General features: G+C 36.6%; 1 protein-coding gene across 1 annotated transcript in view; it reads left to right on the forward strand.

Moving 5' to 3' along the window:
- The window catches only part of LOC135705886 (Na(+)/H(+) exchange regulatory cofactor NHE-RF1), a 66,132-nt gene extending 46,393 nt beyond the window's left edge, over window positions 1–19,739 (forward strand). The window contains exon 2 of the mRNA XM_065227743.1: window positions 17,469–19,739. Coding sequence (XP_065083815.1) covers window positions 17,679–18,569 — 891 coding nt within the window. The 5' untranslated portion in view covers window positions 17,469–17,678 and the 3' untranslated portion in view covers window positions 18,570–19,739. The remainder of the gene's footprint in view (window positions 1–17,468) is intronic.
- Window positions 19,740–20,345: the final 606 nt, after the last annotated feature.

Genomic DNA, 20,345 nt, shown 5'->3' on the forward strand with positions numbered 1-20,345 from the left:
CATGCGGTGTTTCAGCACAGTGTGCGGAGTTGATTTCCCCTTGTATAACACATGCACTTGGCACAAGGGGTGCATTGGAACGTAGTTCGGTATATCTCATCCTTCGTTCATGTGATCTCCACTAACATCCTGCGATGATGATCATCATTGTAAGCAAATCTTACATCCCCCGGTCGGGTGTTTCATTTGGAATGTACTGTTCTGTTGATGCGAAAAGATGAGGAGATTTTATGCCCATTTAAGAACAAAAAAGCTTTTAAGTAAGCTCCACTCAAATGGGCTTTTACCTGCCCCCAATAAATCATAAATAAATAAATAAATAAATAGTTATGGCCCGAGACATCAAATAATGTCATTCGGGTTTTTTTAAGTTTAGGACTCCTAAAAGAATTTCAATGTTCCAAAACTCGACCTAATCAGTCCAGTAGCGTTCGGTCTTCGAGAAATAGTCATGATTAGAAGTAAATGTTGTGAATTTATTCGATGAACACGAAATCAAGCAAGGACAGCTGAGTGGACCTTGGTGGATTTTGAGATTAAGATGAATGATTAATGTCTATGAAGATGATTATGATTAATCATTAACTGTAATTATTAACCATTAATCGTGATTAATTTTATGTTAATTAATCACTAACAATTTAAACAGTCTTCTTCTTCTTCTTCTTCGCATTTCAAGCTTATTGCATATCGCATATTATGCTCTCAACTTAGTGTTCTAGATGCACTTCCACAGTTATTAATTGAGAGCTTTCGATGCCTGTACCGAATATTCTAAAATAAGTTTCTTTTATAAGCTCATTCTAGCCCGTCACTCCGCTCCTCTGACTAAAAAACACGGGCATTTTTTCAAGGAAAACAGAAGCAATTCATCGTTTTAGTATTACGTTTCCATAGCTGCCAATAACTAACGCTCTGATATTAAGTATGCACCTCTATTGGTGTGATAAAATTCAACCTTATTGGTCACATTATACGCTCGACGGCAACTACGGATTGAAGATTAGCCTGTTGATCGGTCGCCAGTTTTGTATTTCATGAAGATCGTTGCACTTGTTCAAATTTGATCTTCCGACTTAGAACTAATAATTGCTGCACGCCACAGTGAATTAATGCATCAGAATGCAGAAATTCAGTCACGTACTGAAGTGTACCGTGTGCATGTGATTAACATCGTTGCACGTAGTTTAACAAATTCCAGCTGATTCAATGTTGCATTTCAATGACCGTTTGCCACGTGACTGTTTTTTGCATTTTGCAGCTTTCAGAAAATATTTAAAATGCCCGGTTGCCTGTCAGGAAACCCTCAGAAAGGTCAATCGTCAGCGATTGCAACTGCATTTCTGCATTTCATCCCCATCCATCCCCATTTATATGATGTAACTTTACTTTCATAACCGTGCATCTTCGCAGCACAAATCACCGAGGGGTCAAGTTCTCAGCCAAAGTTCTTCCACCTTGGCCCGGTGTTTGCTGATGTGGTGGTTGTTCTTTCTCCAATTTGTTCTTTTCTCACTGATGTTGTTGCAACCAAACAGCAAACTCTCCTCTGCATCTTGATTGCTCTCCCTCTCCCTTGACTCGGCGGTCAAAACCAACTTTGATCGTTCTCGCGTACTCTTTTGCTCGGCCTGCTTAGGGTCGGGTCAAGCCGCACAACATTTACATCGCGTGTGAACCGGTTTTTCCATCATCGACAACAGCAGCAGCCTACTGTTGCAGAGAGAGATAGAGATGATATAAGAAAAGCGATAAAACAGACGAGAATGTGGAGGAAAATTACCTCCTGTCAAGAGCGAGCGAGAGTGTATGCAAGCGGAATCATGCAAGAAACGCTCATGTCGATGTGATATGATTGCATATCTTCTGATTCACCACCACGATTGTACACCTATGACGATTTTTTTGTTCTTTTATTCTTTCTGAGTTGAGCTTCTCGAAGAAATTACAACTCTTGAGAGTATGCATTCTAATGATGCATAATGAGCGGGCAAAAGAATGTCCATATTCTTATCGGTCCGACAGTTAGGTATTTGATGCTGGATCTTGTGTGTCACAACTGGAAATTAGAAAATTCCACTACCCCTTCCGTAATGAATGCTTTCGAGGCTTCATTTTACATCAATTAATAATACATCTGCCCTGCCCTGAGCATGAGCACATCTCGCAACGATCGCATTGGATTTGCGCAACGTGTGTGTTGTTTACAAGCGCGCGCGATTGCCCAAACCCATTTCAGATGGTAGAGGTAATAATAATTTATAGAGCTGATGTCACTTGATCGTTTCCTCGCATGCAGAGTTTATCTACGGCCGGCAAACTGAACAAACTGAATGCAAAACCGCGCGCTCCGCTCATCCGCTTGTGCATTTCCGGACGGACTGGCACAAATCGTCATCTCTTCATTTCCGTATGATGATGATGGGTATATATGTTGGTAGGTATCTATTAAGCTCTGCGAGCAAATCGAATCGAATCGAATTGTTGTTATACCGCGGGGAAGCCATTTTTCTTTTCCGATCGATTGGCGTCGCACTCTTTTCTACCGCCGAGCATCGCCTACTGTTAGGGGTGTCTGCTGTCGGTTTATTGACTCAGACTGTGGATCTGCGGGGCTTTTTTCTTTCAATAGCGTTTTGCATAACTCGTGGATGGTGGATCTTCTTGTGCGATCGGTCGATCAGCGTGAATAATATTTTGATGAGTTTGCTGCCATTATTCATGAAATCTTACGAAGGTAGATGCGTGAAATGTGTGAAATAGTATTAATTATCACATGTATTTTTCGAAAACTGAGTACAACAAACTGTCGGTAATAAAATGTACCTTCAAAATGTTCCAAATGATTTGAATATAGAGGGTATAGTAATCACAGACTGGCGACTTGAACTTCCGTGAAACCAGCAGCACCTGTATTTTTACATTCACTCCAAGAAACACTTGCAAGTGCTTACGTATAGGATGACTCCTGTTTTGTTTGCTGTTATTCCCGAATGATTTATTTTGTAAACGCAAAACAAGGTAAATTCGTGTATTTATCCAAAGATTGCGGTTAGAACTGAAACTTTAAATAATTGTTTGTTATGGTCAATAATTTGATTGATTTACAGCGACTGTAACATGGTCACGACGCATGGTAGCAAAAACCCAAAACTTGATAACTTCACAAACAATATACTGTGAACTCTCCACAACTCGATGTTCACTAACTCGATATCGAGTTATAGAACCATAGTAAAACATAGTTTCATGGCTACTGTAATAGTGATTTTGTATGGGATTGTTATTCTATAACTCGATGGTTCCTTGAATATCGAGTTGTAGATCTGATCTTTGAAATCGGCCAAGTGGTTCAAAAGTTATGAATTTTTGAAAAAAAGTAAATTTTGGGAAAAATTGAGGATTGATTTTTTGGAGCACCCTAACATGGAAATGGTCACCCTATGGATAAAATAAAAAATAAGCGTCTAATATTTTGTGATAAGGAACAAAAATACCAATTTTTACGACATTCTGAGAACCACTGTATCGATCAATAAATCAATAAATCAGAAAATCAGTAAACCAGTTAATCAGTAAATCAATAAATTAATAAATCAATAAATCAATCAATCGGTCAATCAGGAAATCAAAAAATCAATAAATCATTAAATCAATTAATTAATAAATCAGTAAATCATGTAAATCAGTGAATCAGTCAATCAATAAATTAAACAATCAATCAATCAATAAATCAATAAATCAATCAATCAATCAATCAGTCAATCAGGAAATCAATAAATCAGTAAATCAATAAATCAATATCAGTAAATCAGTGAATCAGTAAATCAGTAAATCAGTAAATTAGTAAATCTGTAAATCAATAAATCAATAAATCAATAAACCAGTAAATCAATAAATCAATAAATCACTAAATCAATAAATCAAGAAATCATTAAATCAATTAATGAATAAATCAATAAATCAAGTAAATCAACATAAATCATAAATAAATCAGTAAATTACATTTATATATAAATCAATAAATCAGTGAAACAGTAAATCAGTAGATCAGTAAATCAATAAATCAGCAAATCAGTAAATCAGTTAATCAGTAAATTAGTAAATAAGTAAATCAATCAATCAATTGATCAATAGATCAATAAATCAGTAAATCAGTGGATAAGTTAATTAGTAAATCAATAAATCAATAAATTAATCAATCAATAAATCAATAAGTCAATAAATCAATAAATCAAGAAATCAGTTAATGATTAAAACAGTAAATCAGTAGATCAATAAATCAGTAACTCAATAAATCAGTGAATCAGTAAATCAATAAATCAATAAGTTCATAAATTAATAAGTTGATCAATATTAATCAATCAATCAATAAATCAATAAATCCAAAAATCAATAAAGCAATAAATTAGTACATCAGTGAATCAGTAAATCAGTAAATGAATTAATCAATAAATCAGTAAATCAGTGAATCATTAATTCAATAAATCAATAAATCAATAAATCAATAAATTAATAAATCAGTAAATCAGTAAATCAATAAATCAGTAAATCAGTAAATCAGCAAGTCAGTGAGTCGGTAAATTAATCAGTAAATTAGTAAATAAGTAAATCAATTTATCAATACATCAATAGATCAGTAAATCAGTGTATCAGTAAATCAATAAATTAATCAATCAATAAATTATTAAATCAATAAGTCAATATATCAATAAATCAGAAAATCAGAAAATCAATAAATCAATAAAACAGTTAATCAGCAAATCAGTAAATCGGTAAATCATTAAATCAGTAAAGGGATCATTAAATCAGTAATTATGTCACGCTAAATCGAGCAAAAAATTACCCCTCCTCCCTTATCGTGGCGTTTTTCCTATACCTAATGCATTGCTTGTCACAAAATCTTAGAACCCCTCTCCTCCCTTAGAGCGTGCAATAATATATGCATCAACCCAAATCAATAAATCAGAAAATCAATAAATTCATAAATTAATAAGTTGATCAGTTTATAAATCAATCAATCAATACATCAAAAAATCCAGAAATCAATAAATCAGTACATCAGTTAATCAGTAAATCATTAAATCAGTGAATCATTAATTCAATAAATCAATAAATCAATGTGTCAATAAATCAGTAAATCAGTGAATCATTAATTCAATAAATTAATAAAACAATATGTCAATAAATCAGTAAATCAGTAAATTGGTGAATTAGTAAATAAGTAAATCAATTAATCAATAAATCAATAGATCAGTAAATCAATAGATCAGTAAATCAGTAAATTAAAAAATTAATCAATAAATCATTAAATCAATAAGTCAATAAATCAATAAATCAATAAATCAGGAAATCAATAAATCAGTCAATCAGAAAATCAATAAATCAGTTAATCAGTGAATCAGTAAATCAGTAAATCAATAAATTCATAAATTGATAAATTGATCAATTTATAAATCAATAAATCAATAAATCCAGGAATCAATAAATTAATAAATCAGTCCATCAGTTAATCAGAAAATCAATAAATCAGTTCATCAGTAAATCAATGAATCATTAATTCAATAAATTCATAAATCAATGAATCAATAAATTAATTAATCAATAATTCAAGAAATCAATAAATCAGTAAATCAGTTAATCATTAAATCAAAAAATCAATCAGAAAATCAATAAATCAGTTAATCAGTAAAGCAGTAAATCAATAAATTAGTAGATCAATAAATCAGTAAATCAGTGAATCAGTAAATCAGTAAATTAAAAATTCATAAATTAATAAGTTGATCAATTTATAAGTCAATCAATCAATCAATCAATAAATCAATAAATCAGTACATCAGTTATTCAGTAAATCAGTGCATCAGGAAATTAATAAATTAATAAATAAGTTAATCAGTGAAACAATAAATTAGTAAATCAGTTAATCTAATTCAATAAATCAATAAATTAATAAATAAATAAGTCTATAAATCAATAAATCATTAAACCAGTGAATCAGTAAATCAGTAAATCAATAAATCAATAAATTATTAATAAATCCATAAATCAGTAAATTAGTAAATCAGTAAATAAATAAATCAATAAATCAATAAATCTGTAAATCAGTTAATCAGTAAATCAATAAATTAATAAATCAAGAAATCAATAAATCAATAAATCCATCAATCACTCTATAAATCAATAAATCAAGAAATCAGTAAATCAGTGAATCAGTAAAACAGTAAATCAGTGAATCAGTGAATCAATAAATCAATCAACAAGTAAATAAATAAATCAATAAATACATAAATCAATTAATCAAGAAATCATTATATCAATTAATTAATAAATCAATAAATCAAAAAACATACAGATATGTATAAACAATAAATCAGTAAATCAGTTAATCAGTTAATCAGTTAATCATGAAATTAATAAATTAATAAATTCAATAAATTAATAAATCAATAAATTAATAATTCAATAAGTCTATAAATCAATAAATCAGTAAATCAGTAAATCAGTTAATCAGTAAATCACTGAATCAGTAAATCAATAAATTAATCAATCAATAAATTAATAAGTAAGTAAATCAAAAAATCAGTAAATTAGTCAATCAGAAAATCAATAAATCAATAAATCAGTTAATCAGTAGATCAATAATTAAATAAATCAGTTAATCAGTAAATCAACGAATCATTAGTTCAATAAATCAATTAATCAATAAATTAATAAATCAATTAGTCAATAAATCAATAAATCAGTAAATCAGTGCATCAGTAAATCAGTAAATCAGTTAATCAGTAAATTAGTAAATCAAATAATCAATAAATCAATCGATCAGTAAATCAGTAAATCAACAAATTAATAAATTCATCAATCTATAAATCATTAAATCAATAAGTAAATAAATCAATAAATCAGGAAATCAGTAAATCAGTCAACCAGAAAATCAGAAAATCAATAAATCAATAAATCAGTTAATCAGTAAATCAGTAGATCAATAAATCAGTAAATCAGTAAATCAGCAAATCAGAAAATCAATAAATCAATAGATCAGTTAATCAGTAAAGCATTAAATCAGTAGACCAATAAATCAGTAAATCAGTAAATCAGTGAATCAATAAATTCATAAATGAATAAGTTGATCAATTTATAAATCAATTAATCAATCAATCAATAAATCAGTAAATCAGTAAATCAGTACATCAGTTAATCAGTAAATCAGTAATTCAATAAATTAATTAATTAGTAAATCAGTGAAACAGTAACTTAGGAAATCAGTGAATCATTAATTCAATAAATCAATAAATCAATAAATTAATGAATCAATAAGTCTATAAATCAATAAATCAGTAAATCAGTAAATCAGTGAATCAGTGAATCAGTAAATCAGTAAATGAGTAAATCAATAAATCAATATATTAATCAATCAATAAATCAATAAATCAAGAAATCAGTAAATCAGTGAATCAGAAAATCAGAAAATCAATACATTATTAAATTAATTATTCAATCAATCTATAAATCAATAATTCAATAAATCAATAGATCAGTAAATCGATTAATCAATAAATTAATAAATTAATCAATCAATAAATCAATAAATCATTAAGTCATTAAATCAATTAATCAATTAATCAGGAAGTCAGTAAATTAATCAATCAGAAAATCAGAAAATCAATAATTCAATAACCCAATAAGTAAGTAAGTTAGCAAGTAAGTAGATGAATAAATTAATAAATTAATAAATAAATAAATACGCCATTTTCGCGGAGGCGAACCAGCCTCAGGCTGAAAGCCGCCCTAATAAAGAAAACTTAACTTAACTTAATAAGCCATTTGTTTTCAAATTACTTGCCTAGCTTGACATCTTGAATAGATGAAAGGTTTACGACGTTGTTGGCAAATTTGTTCAAGTCAATAAGACTACTTGGATGGTGTTCATCTCACATAAAAGTTCGCTGCTGTGCTTCCTGATTTATATCGAATATTTTCACCGGGAAAACACTAACTCTTCCAATTTATCGCTCATTATGCTATGTTAAATTAGATGAGGTATGCATTTCCGCTAGTGGAATGTATATTCGTTATGTGACGCTAATGCGCCATTCAACTTTCAATTGCTTGCTTTAACTTGCGACCTCGACTAGAAGTCAACTGGTCTTGAACAAATTTGTTTAGATGAATAAGACCTATTTGGGTGGTAGATAGCTCAGTACAGAATTTTCTCACCAGGCGACGTAAGTGTGCAATTTGGCATCCTATTGCTTGTTTTTAACTTGACAGCACTTGACAATATAAAAAATTTAAAGACATATATAAACCTTATATCGTAAAACAGGCTCTTAAAGTTACTTAAGTCACTACCACGTCTGTTAGGGCCTGTTCATAAACTACCTAGACATTTTTTTTGGGATTATTGACCCCCCCCCCCCCCTCTCTCTGCGTAGACAATTGTCCATTCAAAAATTTTAAAATTTGTATAGGCTGTGGATAATTGTCAACCCCTCCCCCTCCCCCATAAACTGTCTACGTAGTTTATGAACAGCCCCTTAACAGCATGATAAGGACATTTTTTATATTAGCCTTATATCAGCATTATATTGCACTTTTTTGCAGATCTTTTAAATACTTCCTGACCAACCTGCCATCTGGGAGCCATATTAGTTTAAGAACAGTTGAAGATCTTCATCTTGACCAGTGTTGGGAAAATATCGAAGATCACGCTTGATTTTCGAAGACAAAAATCAACACGCAAACAACTATGCGATTGATATTGCAGCTGGGAATATCAAGCTAACAAAACTCACCAACTACAAATCTCACCAAGCTGTGGTGAGATTGAGTTTCATAATTTTTGCTCTACGCCCGAACGCAACTTTAACGTCCATAACGGCCGGTAGCAGTCGCTTCGTGTCTGCCATCGGTGAAGCAAAAAAAAAAGATAGCATTATTATACCTGCTCTTTCTAAGAAAACGCTGAGCAACGGAATTGGAAGATTGCCGCAAAAGCTCAACGCAGATGTCGCCACTGCATGATGATGATAATGTTGACAGACTGCATATGAAATTCGTGAAAATTACGATCAGACTGATGCGCATCTTTGACTTTTCCAGGTGAACTTTCATAAGATATATTCATTTCATTTCACGGCTCCATCAATGCTGCATCGTAAATATGATGGTAAACAGAAGTAAATTTGCTCAATTACTCAAAAAAAAAGATGATTTGTCATCTTGTTATCACTTTGAAGACCATCTAGCACCATTTTATAGTATGGTGCGTGTTGAGTAAATCAAGTTCCGGTGCGTTTTCGATCGAAAATTGTGAGCAGGGTGCCTTCCATTCATTTTGGCGAAAAACATGTTTTATGAAATTATGGATTAATAAGATATTATGATAATATTTTGTATGTGTAAGTAACAAGAAATGATTGTAAAGTTTATGTTTGACTCACAAAACATGTAAATTTAGCTTTAACAGAGTCACAATGAGCGATTTTCTGATCGCCTCTTCGCGAAGAGTGAAGAGCGAAGAGTGGATGAGATAAATGACAAAATCACTTATTGCGACGCTAATGTAGCAAAATTGGCAGGTATTATGCGTCAGACACAAACTTCACAATATTTTCTTGTTGCTTACACAAACAAAATATTATCATATAATCTTATTATTCCATAATTTCATAAAACATTTTCTTAGCCAAAATGAATGGAAGGCACCCTGATTGTGAGTATCAATATGTTTGCTTAAAAAAGGCCAAAAAGAACATTTATTGAATATTGGCGTCCTATACAACCATTTCTCCATTATCACCAGCATGATACAATCTTTCCTAAGTAAATTCACTTAATTTCCACTTTCATCCTAGTGGAAATCGCACATATTCACCATTTTCCGAAAAATGCAGCTGCGCAGGAGGTAGCCTCTACCTGTGGGTGCAAACTTGTTATGCATAATTTTCCATGAAAACATCTCTGATCCATACTGAAATAATAACAGTTTGTTTGCAAACATGTTTTCTTACACGATTCAAGCAAAATTTTCCAGGGGAAATTATTAGTTTATCCTTATGGACCGATTTGCCTAAAAAATCGTCTGTTTTACTTGGAAAATTTGGAAACTATCCTCCTTCTAGTAGTTCTCACTTCGAAATGTAGGTGGCGAAAGCTTGGAAAAGTTTCACTGCAAGCCGCCAATCATGTTTGCGTCGATATATCTCTCAGCTTCAACTTTACACGTTACGTCTCGCAATATCAAAGGAGCTTGTAAAATCAATATCATGCATCCCTATTTTCATCGAATATCATGCTTGATATTGAGACAATATGAGAGCGTAAAAATATCATTTGATTGATGATTTTGCCAACACTGATCTTGACCATTCTTAAGTCTTAAAAATTGATCGGAATTATTTTTTGAAAATTTTGCTCAGATCTTTTGAATTATTCAGAAGATAATATCTGAGCGACCTCATAATTTAAATTTATTGTGCAGATTAAAGTCTTCGGAATAAAACTTGATCAACCTGAAGTCTTGAAGGAGGACTTAGCTGAAAATAAATCTTCGATCAACTGGAGATATTGTGAGTACTTCCTGATCAGTCTGTCGTCTTGGACGATTATCTTTAATTGGACATTTGAATTTTTCGACCGTTCTTCGGCAAAATACTTGATCAACCTGAAGTGTTGAAAAGTATCTAGGAAAATATCTGCTATCTTTTCGAAAATCCATGATTATCAACGAAGTTTCCAGATCTTCTACGAACAATCGTGTACTTCCACAAAGTTCCTTAAACTTCAAATCAGTTGCATGAACTCATACGAAGCTCCAGGTCCTTTTTTACTTCTCTTGAGCTTATCAGAAGTTCCCCGAACTTCTACGATTTCTCTTTAACTCATACAAAGTTTCCTTAATTTCTAGAAATTTTACTGGATCTCTTTCAAGTTTTATGAACTTCTTCAAATTTGCTATAACCTCTAGAATGGTCCGTAGACATCCTCAAAATTCCCTTAGCTTCTTAACAATTTCCTCAACTTCGAACTTACGGGAAGACCTCTACGAATATTCCTGAGCATGTGAGAAGTTTCTTAAAATTAAACACGAGTTCCCCAAACGTCCAGGAAGTTCTGTAATTTTTTTTTAAAGTAAACTCAATATGGACGTCTCTAAACTGATTCGACGATCCCTGAAGTTCTAAGTAGTTTACTGAGTTATTCCTACTAAATTTCCATAGCTTCAACGAAGTTAACTGAGGTTCCGCAAAGTTTGACAAACTTCTACGAAGTTACATGAGCTTTTACACACTTCTTTGAATTTTTACAAAGCTCCTCGTATGGCTACGTTATTCGCTAATCTACTAGCAAGCTCGCTGCACTTCTACAAAATCCACTGTACTCTTACGTTATACGTTGATTTTGTGAGATTTTGTCTGAAGTTCCACGAAGATTTACGAACTTGCAGTGGCCTGAACAGTGTTCGGAAAATCATTCTCAAATCTCATTCATTGAGCCTCCCTGAAAAAATAAACTCGCGTGTGAATCTGGCAAACAGGTTTGCTTCCACTCACTTTCTATAAAAACATGATTTTCGGAATTTTTAAATCATTAGATGTTATAATGAAATTTTGTACTTTTTAGAAACAAAAACAGGTTGAAAGGCAAGTGTTTGACACATTAAACATGTCAATTCCGCTTTCAGAGCGTCACAATCAGCGATTTTATGATTCGTGAGCTTTCACTCAGAGTGAGCGCTCGCGAGTCGTAAAATCGCTGATTGTGACTATCTGAAAGCAAATTTGACAAGATTAATGTGTCAAACACTTGCCTTTCATCCTCTTCTTGTATCTAACAAGTACAAAATATAATTATAACATCTAATGATTCCAAAATTCCGGAAACCATTTTTTTTATAGCAAATGAGTGGAAGCAACCCTGCTGGCAAACAAATCTCACGCTTGAGATTCTCCTGCATATTCATGCACTCACACTCGCAACGCAAAAAAAATCATTCCAGCTTAAAACTTATAAAAACCGCTCAAACGTCAATTGATAGCATGCTTATGCATGTTGTGTTAGTTTTCCATCTACTGATGTAAAAACAACACTATTAACAATAAATAACGACAAGATATAAAGCAATGAATTTGTTTACCTGAAAACTGATCGGCGATTTTTGCGCAGTTGACGAAAAAACTCACGCATGAGATTTTAGTTTTTGAGTTTTTCCGAACACTGGTCCTGAAATCAAAAGAAGATAAAAAGATGACATTTAGTGGGGTGGTGCGTGTGTGTGTGTGTGTATTCCCTCTAACCTCCACTGGCCGGCAGTGTTATTGTGGAAGAACTCTCTCTACAATGTCGCATTTATGGTCATTGTAGACAGCTTTAGTCCGGAAGTTAGAAAGTGATAGCTCTATTGCAGATCCAGCAACCCATTTCAGAATGTCGGGAGAGTCACGCCCATTCCGACGTTACGTTCACTCACAATAAGCCCCGCATGTATGCATCACCGTTATCAAATGGATATTGGTATTACATACACGCTTCCAGGTTCGAAAATATTCTTTTCAAACCTGGCACGTATTTTTTTTTTTTCCTTTGGTTTGTTTTTTTCGTCGATCTTGTTTTCCGTGCTGAGCACCAATGCTACCGACGTGCCAGGAAGGCAGCTCCCACACCTGGACCCTACCTATCGACCCATCAACTCATGAACCGTTGACCAACGGCTTTACTTCCCATCCGAAGGAAGGCGTGATCAGAGATGTTATGCCTCAGAACATCCCGGCGGCGCCGACTGGGATTGAACCCAGGCCTGCTGGGGTGAGAGGTAATCACGCTTACCACTAAACCACTGGCGCCGTTAAACCTGGCACGTTTTTAGTTTATGTTTTTTTTTAAATTGTGAAATGTGTTTGGACTGATCTCACCATGTTAATTTGATTTTCTCTAAGCTTTGCATTTCATTTCGTGATGCACCTTTGTCGTAATACTTCCTTTAACGAACACAAATTTTCTTGCATTGCCATGGTCATCTGGGAGGAGGTTCGCGTCTAGTGCTTTCCCCAGGAACAGTTCGCGACCACCAACTGCCACCCTTCCAGTCTTGGGCGTATCCAACGAGGCATCTTTCATATTGCTCGCAATCTCCGACACCGAGGAGAGCCCAGCAGCCGAGCACTTTTGCAAGCGAAAAACTTGCTGATTCACGGCAACGTCGGCCACCGAATCACCACCACAACTCGCGATGGACACATTATCAACACGTTCCCGGGCTAATTCACTAATCGAACCGATCTATCAATAGAACTACACGCCGAAAACCGAAATCGACACCGAACAATGGAACTGAATCTGCGTTGTACATTTTGGAGGTTAGCTTCAAGGCAATAACACGATATATCACTAAATGATTACTTTATGGAGACTAAATTTCAGTACACAAATTAATAAATTTAAATCCGCTTGCGAAAAATACGCAGCAAAAGAAAAACACGTCAGCTTTCAAGCGCGGCCTACTGCGATCATCAATGATGAACTTTAGTGGGGTTTCCTAAAATTAAACACTGTTCCCTACACCCGTACGATTCCAATCTTCCTAATGAAGATAATAAACAACTATCTATCAGACAGGACGTTCCGAGTCTCTCTGAATGGCATCACATCGGATGCTTTCAACATCGGTGCCGGGGTTCCACAAAAAAGCATCCTTGGCCCCATCCTATTCAAACTGTTCACCTCCGATATGCCGGCTCTCCCTGATGGTGGATCGTTGTCTCTGTTCGCAGATGACACATCCATCGTCTACGAGGGTAGAGTCATCGGAGCTCTGACTGCCAAACTTTAGAGAGGCCTGGACGTCCTGTCTGAATATTTCAACAGCTGGAAGATCCGTATCAACGCGGCAAAGACCCAGGTCATCATCTTTCCACACTCTAAATCTCCTAGACTTGTTCCGTCGGAGAATAACAAGATCTGCCTGAACGTGGAATGGTCCAAAGAGGTCGTGTACCTCGGGCTAACACTAGACAGCAAGCTTCTTTTCAGGGAGCACGTTGACAAAACGAAAACCAAGTGCAACATCTTGATAAGATCGTTGTATCCACTTATCAACAGGAAGTCAACCCTCCCTGAAAAATAAGCTTGCTGTCTACAAACAAATCATCCTTCCTGTAATCGAGTACGGTATGCCAATCTGGGAGAGTTGCGCAAAATGCCATCACCTTAAACTCCAAAGGATCCAGAACAAGATCCTTAGCATGGTCCTAAACAGTCCCCCGCGGACTAGAAATTCTCATGGCTGGAATTCAGACATTAGAAGAACGGAGAGTATTCATCCTGGAAAGGTTCAGAGACACCTGTCTGAGATCAAATCATCAGATCATACGTGATCTAGCACGTTAGGTTAAGTTATACTCGTAGTTAGGTAGGTTATAACTTTTTTCAATTCAAATAAATCACATCCCCAAAGGGGTATTCTGTAAACTAGTTGAAAAACGCAAATATTAAATTAGAATATCAAATTAAACAAAGATGAAGAGACAGGTAGGATTTTCAACATAATTTTACTACTACTACACTCGTACGAAGTTCCCAAGACATGTAAAATGATTCCACATCTACGATGACTGAGTTTTACAAAGTTTTACAAGTTTCTTTTTCAATTATTCATTTGAGACTTTCAGCCGTGGGCATTATTTTACAAAGCTATCTGGACTTCTTTGAAGTTCTCCGATGCTCTATGAAGTTTACAGAATATCTATCATGTTTCTTGAATTTCCACGATGTTTTTTAACTGGTTTTCCTAATTTCTACGATATTCCTGGACTTCTACGAAGTTTCTGAAGTTTTACAAAGTTCTCTGCAGTTAAACAAAAAATCTCTGAATATAAGCGCAGTTGGCAAAATTATACAACATTCCCTAAATTCGTTTAAAGTTCAGTATTTTTTTGCAAAGTTCGATGAAGTTCTACAATGTTTACTGAACTTTTATAAAATTGCCATTTAAATTCTACGAAGTTCGCTGAAGATCTACAAAGTTTGCTTAGCTTCTGCAAAGTTCGTCCTGGCTGTACCACAGACTGGACGGGTGGCAGTTGGTGGTCGCGAATTGTTCCTGGGGAAAGCACTAGACGCGAACCTCGTCCCAGATGACCATGGCAATGCAAGAAAATTTGTGTTCGTTAAAGGAAGTATTACGACAAAGGTGCATCACGAAATGAGATGCAAAGCTTAGAGAAAGTCAAAATTACCTATGGATTGGAATATCAAATTAACATGGTGAGACCAGTCCAAATACTTTTTACAATAAAAAAACATAAACTAAATACGTGCCAGGATTCAAAAGAACATTTTGAAGCTGGAAGTGTGTGTGTAAAGGGTGATACGGTCAAAATTTGGTCAATATCAACTTGACGTATTTCTTTCAATTATGCATTTAAAAAACCTGAACACCCCTCATTTTGAAGGTGTGTGTGTGTAGAATGTTGCTCCTATTTTGATTTTGGAATTCACTCTTCAGTTGTCAAAATGCCGTCCAAGCAAGAAGAGCAGCGTATCAAAATTTTGCTCGCGCATCGCGAAAATCCGAGCTACTCGCACGCAAAGTTGGCAAAATCGCTAAAAGTTGCCAAATCAACCGTTACAAATGTAATTAAAGTGTTTGGGGAACGTTTGTCGACAGCCAGGAAGTCTGGATCGGGGGGAAATCGAAAACCGGAAGCCGCTGAGACGACAAAGAGAGTTGCCGGTAGTTTCAAGCGAAACCCTAACCTCTCTCTCCGAGATGCCGCAAATAAGCTGGGTGTATCGTCTACAACCGTGCATCGAGCCAAAAAACGAGCCGGACTATCGACTTACAAGAAGGTAGTGACTCCAAATCGCGATGATAAACAAAATACGACGGCCAAAGCGCGATCCCGGAGGCTGTACACGACGATGCTGACGAAGTTTGACTGCGTGGTAATGGACGACGAAACCTACGTCAAAGCCGACTACAAGCAGCTTCCGGGACAGGAGTTTTATACGGCAAAAGGAAGGGGAAAGGTAGCAGATGTTTTCAAGCACATGAAACTGTCAAAGTTCGCAAAGAAATATCTGGTTTGGCATTTTCATAGCTTCCGGGACTGTCAACCAAGAAATTTACGTGAAAGAGTGTTTGAATAAACGTCTGCTGCCTTTCCTGAAGAAACACGGTTGTTCCGTACTGTTTTGGCCGAATTTGGCATCTTGCCATTACGGTAAAAAGGCCATGGAGTGGTACGCCGCCAACAACGTGCAGGTGGTTCCCAAGGACAAGAGCCCTCCCAACACGCCAGAGCTCCGCCCAATTGAGAAATACTGGGCTATTGTCAAGCGGAACCTAAAGAAGACCAAAAAAACTGCTAAGGGCGAGCAGCAGTTCAAGGCAAACTGGCTTTCTGCGGCGAAGAAGGTGGACAAGGTGGCTGTACAAAATCTGATGGCAGGGGTCAAGCGTAAGGCCCGGCAATTCGGATTTGGAAAAGCGGAAGCCTAACTGAATATTTTTCCTGAATGTTATACTAATTGAACTTGAAAAAGAAATTTAATTTGATTTTTTAAATAAACGATTTCACCGATTTACACGCGTTTTCCCTTGACCAAATTTTGACCGTATCACCCTTTACTCGTACGAAGTTCCCAAGACATGTCAAATGATTCCACATCTACGATGACTGAGTTTTACATTAGTTTCTTTTTCACTTATTCATTTGAGACTTTCAGCCGTGGGCATTATTTTACAAAGCTATCTGGACTTCTTTGAAGTTCTCCGATGCTCAATGAAGTTTACAGAATATCTATCATATCTACGATGTTTTTTGACTGGTCCTCCTAATTTCTACGATTGTTCCCTGGACTTCTACGAAGCTTCTGAAGTTTTACAAAGTTCCCTGCAGTAAATAAAAAATCTCTGAGTATAAGCGCAGTTTGCAAATTTATACAACATTCACTAAATTCGTTTAAAGTTAAGTTTTTTTTTTGCAAAGTTCGATGAAGTTCTACAATGTTTACTGAACTTTTACAAAATTGCCATTTAAATTCTACAAAGTTTGCTTAGCTTCTGCAAAGTCCGCCGTCGTTGAACTTCTATAAAGTTAGCTGAGCTTCAACAAAGTTTGCTGGATTTCCACAAACTTCTACAAAAGTTGAACACACCCTAACCGCTGACTTTAGCGTAAAACATTCTAGAAATTTCATTCAACAAAAGATCACGCTGGCGTCACTCTTGTCAAGATTACTCACAGAACAATGGAAAACTAGAAACGTCATTCGCGTTTATCAATTATATGATTACTAATCGCTTTATAATGCATAATGTAGTAGATAAAAACCACTTAAGTCTTCGTCATCTCATAGTTGTGCATCATCACGATCGCGACCACGAGACGACGACAACCACCCTAGCGAGAATGCTCTCACCAATTCCTGTTCTCTTATCTCTCTCTCTCTCATTCTCCACATTCCAGATTTCCCGCTGCAGAAGCCGGGCGCGCATTCTCTCCCTCTCTCAACCAACCTCGTTGAATCGCTCGCTCTCTCGCGCAGCACAGCTGGGGATTTGAAACTGCGGTGCGGGCGCCTCTTCCAGCCCCAGGGGGAACACCGAACCAATCGCGCATTAGTATCGACTAGTGGCAGGTGCTGATAAGACGTCGTCCAGTGCGATAAAAGCGAAAATGTCCAGCAAGAAAGACAGTACGGCCTCGAACGGGAGTGCTACAAAGTACGAAGCCCGTTTGTGTCACGTAGTCAAGCGACCGGATTTCGACGGGTATGGATTCAATCTGCACGCGGAGAAGGGCCGACCGGGTCAGTATATTGGCAAGGTCGACGACGGGTCTCCAGCTGAGGCGGCCGGACTGCGTCAGGGCGATCGGATCATAGAGGTCAACGGGACGAATATCACCACCGAGACACACAAGAAGGTGGTGGAGCTGATCAAGGGAGTACTGAACGAGACGAAGCTGCTGGTGATCGATCCGCGGGCGGACGCTGCGGAGCTGAAGGCAGCGATCGCCAAAAGCAAGAACGGCAGCAACGGAGTGGATGTGAATGATAACAGCAAACAACAGCCAGCAGCGGAGGGCGAACACATGATGACCAATGGAACGAAGGATAGCTTCAACGAGAATAAGCATGATGTCAACGGCACCAGCAACAACAACAGTAATGAGGATGTGAACAACAAGAAAAACAGCAGCAGCAGCAGCAGCGCCAACAACAACGTCGACACGAGTGCTAATAAATCGACGACGGCAATGATGATGATGACAAATGGCGACGCGTCGGCGAAGAAGCAACCCGTTGATCAGATTATCGAGGACACCAAGGCCTTGTCGGTAGCGTCGCCGGCGAAGACGATGACGGAATCCAACGGCAGCACCAAGCCGGCGATGAATGGCAGCAATGGTAGCGCGAACGGAAGTGCATCCAAGGAAGGTCCCAAGCTTAACCTCAATATGACCGCGGCCGAGCTACGTGCCCAGCTGGCGGCCCGGAAGAAGTACGACCCAAAGAACGACGTGTGCGATTTGCGCAAAAAGTACGAAATCATTCAGAAAATGTGATATGTTGCTTAAAATATACCTACGGCTGGGTTACTGGAAGAGGACGGCCCTAATTTGGTATGCATTGAGCGCGCGTGTGCCCGCGAGAATGCAAAAAAAAACACGCTTCACCCTTGATCGGTTAGTTACTTAAAGGTATTTTTTGTTTGCTTTGCTCTTAGATTAGTCTAACAGCAGTAGTGGTGGCAAGCTTCCTCTTCCACTTTCCTCAGCAGTAGGAGGAAAGGACACCACCAGTACTCCCTACTCGAATGCCCCAGATCGATTGTACAGAATACCATTGCGTCATCATCGCGCCCTAAATTCCAGGGTCGAGTAGGGAACACATATCACGATGGATTATTTGATGATTAGAGTTAGGCAAAGAGAGTATCAAATAAACTAGTTTTATTACGATTGTAAAATCCTCACCTCACCGCGCGCGTTTCGGTAAGAAGACTAGCTTTGTGTGTAATTGGAGAACGCCGAGATTGTCGCACCAATCGAACATCCGTTATCTCGTTCCGGAGGGGGGAGCACACGCGGTTCGGGTTCAATTTCACCCGGGCGCTGATAACGGGGCGCGAATGTGAAAACAAAAGAGTAAAGAGCGCATCTATAAAATTACACAATAACGACAGCCACAACAATCAGTGTACAAAGGAGAACAAGTTCTGTGTACACAGTAAATTAATTAGCAATTGAGCGGCGCCACCCAACTTCGCGAGGAATTTCCCACCCCGTCTATGGGCATTCGACAAACACAGGCGTTCGTTAAATTTCGATATCAAAAACGATTGAAGGTCATTAAGTTCTTGATAAAACGCAAGTGCGTCCGTGTGTGTGTGTGTGTATTTGAGAAATAACCTAAATACCAATTTGAAACACGAAACAAAAAAGGTGACAACGGCTGGACACTATTTAATTAGGACGAGAATCGATACGCGATGAGAAAAACAAAATACGGAGGCAGAAAATCAACCTCAGCAGCAGCAAAACAAGAAGATGATAATGTGCCAAAATTTTAAACACTGAAAAGTTCGCTCCTAAATGATTGTTTTTCTTTTCTTGCTGTTGTCTACAATTTGAGATAATTTTGTCGAGTAAAAGTTAAAGAAAAAAATAAAGAAAACATAAAGCAACTTATACCGTAACGCATGTAATTAAAAATAGAAATACAACAATATATTTATAGTGAACATAAGGGATCCACCTTTATCTGTTCTTCGAAATTTCCTTCAATGAACTTTTCCGATCGTGTTTTTACCCTTCTTACAAAGAAGGGTATAGATATCACTTGAAAAACCGACTGCTCGACCGCTCAACCGAGTGTCATATACCATTCGACTCAGCTCGACGAGATCGGAACGGTTTTGGAATCGGTGAACCGGTTCCGGAGATATGGCCGGAATAAGATCCGGTGAATATGGGCCTTCACGCTGGATTTAACGGAAAACGTATCAAAACCATCATGCGACACATCAAATTACTACATAATTCAAAAATAAGATCAATGCAAGTCGTGTTAAGTGTTCCAGACCACATTGGACACACTTGGACATGTTCCGGGTACCCCGGGGAAGTTGCTTTAATATGAATTGAATTAAAACCCATTAAATCACATTAAAATACGATGATAAGGTGATTGGTAGCCTCACCAAATAGACTACACCCGGATATGTTCCGGGTACCCCAGGCAGTGGCGTAGCGTCACTGGATGACACGGGGGTGGGGGGCTTGGTCACTGATAATGACAATAAAATAAATAAACTTGAATAAGTAAGAAGGGTCTGATCA

This window comes from Ochlerotatus camptorhynchus, unplaced genomic scaffold, assembly GCF_037179485.1.
Source record: "Ochlerotatus camptorhynchus isolate MF236.1 unplaced genomic scaffold, CSIRO-AGI_Acam_v1.1 ptg000022l, whole genome shotgun sequence".
NCBI classification, from domain to species: Eukaryota; Metazoa; Arthropoda; class Insecta; order Diptera; family Culicidae; genus Ochlerotatus; species Ochlerotatus camptorhynchus.